The following is a 6,000-nucleotide window of genomic DNA, read 5'->3' as shown; positions in this document are numbered from 1 at the left end:
TCAGGTGCCATAAATTAACTTGATTGCCAAGTGGGGCAGAACCTTCACAGAACACAGGATTAACTATGGACACATGAATAGTAGGGTGAGTCCGAAGTGGTCTAGGTAACTGAAGGCAGACTGCGAAAGGGGTCACAACCTTGGAGATGGGTAAATTCCTACAAAATATAGTGCCAGCTTGCGACTCTACACTCGCAGAAGCAGGTCTGCTGAGGACAACCAGACCCTTTGCCCAATGGTATAACAAAAGTCAAAAAACATCTCTTGTTAGCATACCTTCATCTTTTGTGGTCCAAAGAGGGGAGCTTGATACCCATAGACAACTTTGAACGGTTTAAGCACTGCAGCAGAGGGTGTTCTGTGCATATTCTGCACAGACCAAATTCTGCACCCATGATGAAGGGTCCCAACTACCTGGAATCTTCAGTGATATCTCCAGTTGTTTGTTGAGTCTCTGAATCTGTCCATTGGACTGGGGGTGGAAACCTGAGGATGAACTCACAGAAATCCCGAAGAGTGGACAAAACTCTGACCAGATAAAATGAGGGCCTCTATCAGACATGATATCCCGAGGAAAGCCATGAATCCGAAACACATGATCAAGCATTAACTGGGCTGTGTCTTTGGCAGATGGGGTTTAGGCAAGGCGATATAATGGACCATCTTGCTCCCAAGATAGTGGCAACCTGGTAACAAAATCAAGAGAAATATGAGACCAAGGTATAGGTACAGGTAGGGGATGTAAGTGACTAGCACAAGATTTATGGGATGGCTTAAATCTGCTGCAGTCTGGGCAAGCAGAGACATACTGTTGGACATCCTGGTCCAACTTTGGCTGCCAGAGCTGACATCGGTCCTTAGTTCAAACCCCAAAAAGCACTACAGCATCGTTTCATCATGTTCATTTTTTAAAAATGGCATTAAATAAATGTCTGCAGTTTCTTGCTGGGCCATTTCTCTTTTACATTTTAATTTTCTCCTAAAATGAACACATACTTACATTGATTCTTCAACAATATAATCATTGCTTTTTAAAGCATTTTGCACCAATTTTTTTCTTTTTTTGCAGTAGGTCTCTTCCCTTGTTGACAGCCAAAGCCACCACTGTGAGATAACTAAAACATGCTAGTGATGTTGCTTTACGCAAGTAATGGAAAGATTTGCTTGTTATGTTTCCACTGGGGTTGTAACTGAGATGGCAGTGTGATTAGCAGCCAATCAGTTTGTTTTAAAATTGTTCCCTCCCATTTTTTATAGCAACAACAGAGAAAGTCATCCTCTAGTGCGACATAAGTCATCGGCAGACCAGAGAATAAGAAGTTTAGAAAAATGCATGTCGTACTTTCCACACTACTGATACTTCAACTTGGATGTAAGTATGTGTAGAAAGTGTTTTAAAAATAAGGATAATATTAATAACAACAGTTATTGTCTTTTTGCATTGTATGACAAAATGTAGAAAATATTGTATTGATTATACTGTAATAATTGTGTTGTGTTACAACTGTTTTAGGTTGTACAGATGTGGGATTTGAAATAAAGACAGTAAACGCGGGAGAAGATGTGACCCTATCCTGTTACAACAAAAGCCTGAACTTTGCAATCTTTTTCTGGATCAAACTTGTTCCTGGAAAAATGCCTGAAATCCTAGGAAAAGGATTCAGCAATGGTGCTGGAGAGAAGAAGATCGGTCATTTTACAACCAAAGAAGAAGAAGGAAAATTTATTCTTCATTCTGCAAAAGCTAAGCCAAGTGACTCTGCCTTCTATAACTGTTTATCATTGGATGGTACAGACATCACCTTCATTAGGGCAGTATTTCTAGAAATTAAAGGTCAGTATTGGTATTATAAAATATCTTGAGGTTTTTAAAAACCTATTTTAGGTCAAGTGTTTAATGAAAATAATGAAAACTTTTCTGAGATCATTTTTATGTTTATTTTAGCCTTTTTTTAAACCGTTTTCATTCTTTCAGGACCGCACTCTGATTTTCCTGCAGTGGTTCAAAGTTCTGTTGATCCGGTTTCTGCAGGAGACGTTGTGGCTCTGCAGTGTTCAGTTCTCTCTGAGTTTAAAAATGATGCATGTCCAGAGGAACAGAGAGTGTTCTGGTTCAGAAAGAATGAAGGGGAATCTCATCCCACTTATATTTACGCCAGAAGAAGCAGTGATGTTGACTGTGACGGGGATACAGAGACTCAGCCTCTGCAGAGTTGTGTCTACAGCTTCTTGAAGAAGGTCAGCTCCTCTGATGCTGGACTTTACTACTGTGCTGTGGCTGCATGTGGAAAAGTGGTTTTTGGAAATGGAACAAAACTGGATGTTCAAGGTAACATACTTTTTAAGATAATGGCATAATTTGTTAATAGAAAAAGAAAAAATCTTTTTAGTATATCGATTTTGACAATAATTTTTCTTTTTTTTTTCCATTTTAGGAGATGGAACTCATGATTACATGTGCAACAACATATTTTTCTTTCTGTTTTTTGGAACCTTGGTTTTCAGTCTCATGATGGTAACATTTCTATTTTGTGTTGTATCAAAGAAATCCTGTGCTGTCTGCAAAGGTAAGAGGATATACAGATTTTCTTTCATTAAAACATCTACATTTTTGCCTATCTTGTCCATTTAAGAAGTACATTTTAAAATTTTTATGCTCTTTTACTAAACCAGCGCATTTGGTCTGTAAAACAAAGCCGGAAACAATCATTGATGATTGGCAATACCAGAAGGTAAAGAATTTACATTTGGCTGCCAATAAATACCAGTAAACTGATTTGTGCATAACCAAAAAAATCATTTGGATTATCTTTTACAGAGAAAAAAACAGGATGCCATTTTCACCACAGCAATCTTTACTAAGAAGAAAACTGACAAGACAAAGAGAAGATAAGCAGCAGCAAAGGATGGCTATAGACGGCTACAGTGAATGGATGTGACAATGATCTATATACAGTATTAGTGGAAAAATCTAGAATCCTTTTTGAAAAGGCTTAGCATTTTACATTTGTCGAAAACCGTAAACAAAAACATTTTATTCTGTGTTGTTTATCTGACTCCATTAAAATCTGACGTTTGAAAACTGTCAAGCTTAATGCTCAAATTGTTGGTGAACCCATATAGCAAAATCTTTGTAATAAAGTACTTTTGTCTGTATGAGTTTGTAGTCTTTAAAATAAAAAGCTTTAATTGTTAAATTTCTGAATTTTGTTGCTATAGCAGGTACTGTTAGTTCAAATTTAGGGGGATTGGCTGATGATTTGTCCGTTTTATGAAGCTGAAAAATCCAAAAGCTTTTGTCTTAAACTGAATTGCTCTGTCACCCTTAATACTGGAAAAAAAAAACACACATCTGTCATATTTAAAAATGTTAAGTGTGATTTTAAACAAAGCATAGACCAAAAAAAAAAAAAATCAGTAATGGCATTTTCAAACGGAAACATTTAAATTTCTTTCATTTTATTATAGCACTTTCTTGTTTGGTATTTTATTAGGAAATTTATAACTTCCTTTTAATATTGTTGATGCTTTTTGAGTTAATTTTCCTATTTATCAGGTCAATTTGTTTAGACCTGACCCTCAGCTTAGAACCGGCCTTTATCTGATGGTGGTGTTCAAGCAGCCTACTTAAAAAACCCACTGCATCAAAAATGCAAATGCATACTTTTTTTTATTTTTTTTATTTAGAGCTTTAGCTCTGTTTTCCTTCTTATAGTCTGGGTGTTAAATTTCAGCGCAGCAGCTAAACATCCAAATCATATTCCACCAGAACAAAAATACTTTTAATTAAATTCTGATGCTAATATAATATTATTATTTTCTTATATTTACAAATATGGAAATAGTGTTTTCTGTAAGTCTCCTATTCATCATTGACACATCTAACAATGGCAGAATTTTTCTATTATCCTTTAAGATATTTGAGTGAAAAACAAACCAAGCATGGACTTCCTCCAGCTACCACATATTCAGATACACAGAGAGTAAAGACGGTCTATATGAGAATGTGTTTTTTGGAGTGACCAATAAAAGCATGAAAAAGCTAATAAATGCAGACAGGATGCTTATGTGAATGTCAGTCAGTCTTCTTTAGTCTCCCATCAGTTTATTGTATTTCCATTAGTTGAAATATGTTTTCATTTCCTTCTTGCCTTCCTCCTACTCTTTGCTGGTTGTGTGGCAGGGCCCTCACTTCCTTTTTGCTCCTTGTCTTTGTGATACTTCCTCTTTCTCCACCTGGTCCCCCTCCTCCTCTGCACAATCACTGCTACTCTGAAGGTGTTTGCTAAGCTGGAAGGGCCTGATTATTGAAAGACCAAGTTGGTCAGATTAGAGGAAGAAGAGACAATGTTCTCTATCGACTTTTTTTTTCCCTCGCCACCTTCTTCTATACTTGTGGTCTGTTGCAGGCCTTGAAATGGACTTTTTAAGGTTCTTGACACTAAAGATCTTATGTGCAGTGGGAAAAGAAATAAATCACAAAAGAGTCTGCATGAAAGTTCAAACCTTTGCAAAGCGAGAGATTTCAGATGCATCTGACACCACATAAAGCTCCACTTTCATCTGCTCTCTCTCTGCTCCCAAAGCAAACAGCTTTTTTATGATTCAACAGAGCTACATGTAAACATGTACAATACAGCATTAGGTAGATTTTCCACAATCCACAGATGTCTATGTTCCATAAACAACTTAGCAGAGACAAGAAACACAGACAACCTGGTGCTTTAGCTCAGCAGTCCTAAACCGGTGATGCATGCCGGTCCTGTTCAGTTTACAGAAACTGAGCACAGGTGATATTACAAGACACACAATGTTCATGTATACATATGGAGCAGAGCAAATGTATAATCATCATAATCTCCCTAGCCTCCATTAAGTATGGACTTTTAGCATTGACTATCAGCTGACATAATGATACATCTATTTTCTTTTTTACTGCTAAGATTACTATGAATGCGCTGACTGGAGGTCGGAAAACACACAGAACCAAACAGCTCTATTACAAGGCAGCAACACGGCTTTAGACATTCTTTTTTGTTTTCCTAACTTGTCCTGTCCAACAGATGGGCAGACAGATGAGAGCTTCTGTCTCTTGTGTTGGACATATTTTACTTTAACAACAGGGGTTATGAATCTTCTGACAAACCAGAGGTATGTCTGAATAAACCCCTTTTATAATCAAGGCCACATTTTTTTCATTTTAATCATATGTGTAAATCTTTTGTGTTGTACCAGGCGGAAAAAGAAAGGAGGAAAGAAGAGAGAGGGGTGTTGGGGGGAGGGGGATAGGAGGGTGATTATAGAAGGGGGGGGGGGGTAAAACCATGAAGCAGCATACTGTAAAGCAACAACTTTCTGGATGGTTGTACTGTCCTCATTACGGCGAGGTTCAGATATAATGCAAGTCTATAAAGGCGGGGTCTGTCCACACACACTCAAATGTTTTAAACACACCTGTTGGCTTTAAAAATGTTCACGTCAACATGTACACAATACAAATATTGTTCACACTTGCATATTTATGCATTAAAACCAACTAGTGTGAAATATTTCATTCAATCACACAAAATGTTAGTGCAAAGGTGAGCTAACACCTGTGCTCAAGTGAGTGTTTATGTTCTTCTAAAATGGATAATAGAATGTAAAAAGAAGGAGGAAGAGTGCCCAGTCATCCCCACACCAAGACCCCCGCCACAGTAGTAGCGGCAGCCAGAACCCCCCTAATACACGCACGGCAGCAGATAGAGAACAACCGCCCCCTGGGCAATCACATCCGCCACCCAGGCCAGGGCCAGCAGGTCGCCACGGGGGCCCCCAGTGCAGGGAGGCATGGGGGGACAGAGAGTGCTGCCCCAGCCCAACCAGGAGAGCAGCCCCCCCACCGGGCCTGGAGGGCCCAACGCAGGGTCCCCGCCCCAGAAGAGCACCCACAGCCCCAGACAAGCAACCCACCACCAACCAGGACTTCTGGGCAACCCCCCGCCCCAACCCCAGGTACGA

General features: G+C 39.0%; 1 protein-coding gene across 1 annotated transcript; it reads left to right on the top strand.

Annotated features, from left to right (window-relative positions):
- Window positions 1-1,091: 1,091 nt before the first annotated feature.
- LOC144994955 (uncharacterized) lies at window positions 1,092-3,614 on the top strand. Its single transcript, XM_078954473.1, has 6 exons — window positions 1,092-1,372; window positions 1,514-1,834; window positions 1,976-2,329; window positions 2,436-2,567; window positions 2,674-2,732; window positions 2,819-3,614. The coding sequence occupies exons 1-6, from the start codon at window positions 1,330-1,332 to the stop codon at window positions 2,891-2,893; spliced, it is 984 nt and encodes a 327-aa protein (XP_078810599.1). The 5' UTR covers window positions 1,092-1,329; the 3' UTR covers window positions 2,894-3,614.
- Window positions 3,615-6,000: the final 2,386 nt, after the last annotated feature.

This window comes from Oryzias latipes, chromosome 10 (genome assembly GCF_053564925.1).
Source record: "Oryzias latipes strain Hd-rR chromosome 10, Olatipes_Hd-rR_3.1".
Lineage (NCBI taxonomy): Eukaryota > Metazoa > Chordata > Actinopteri > Beloniformes > Adrianichthyidae > Oryzias > Oryzias latipes.
This window is presented reverse-complemented; position numbering and strand designations above follow the sequence as displayed.

Bases quoted from the DNA above. Each gene is read 5' to 3' on its own strand.
- LOC144994955 (XM_078954473.1), top strand. From the start codon at position 1,330: ATGCATGTCGTACTTTCCACACTACTGATACTTCAACTTGGAT. The intron at 1,835-1,975 runs GTCAGTATTGGT...TCATTCTTTCAG, and splicing joins AGTATTTCTAGAAATTAAAG to GACCGCACTCTGATTTTCCT. The intron at 2,330-2,435 runs GTAACATACTTT...TTTCCATTTTAG, and splicing joins AACAAAACTGGATGTTCAAG to GAGATGGAACTCATGATTAC.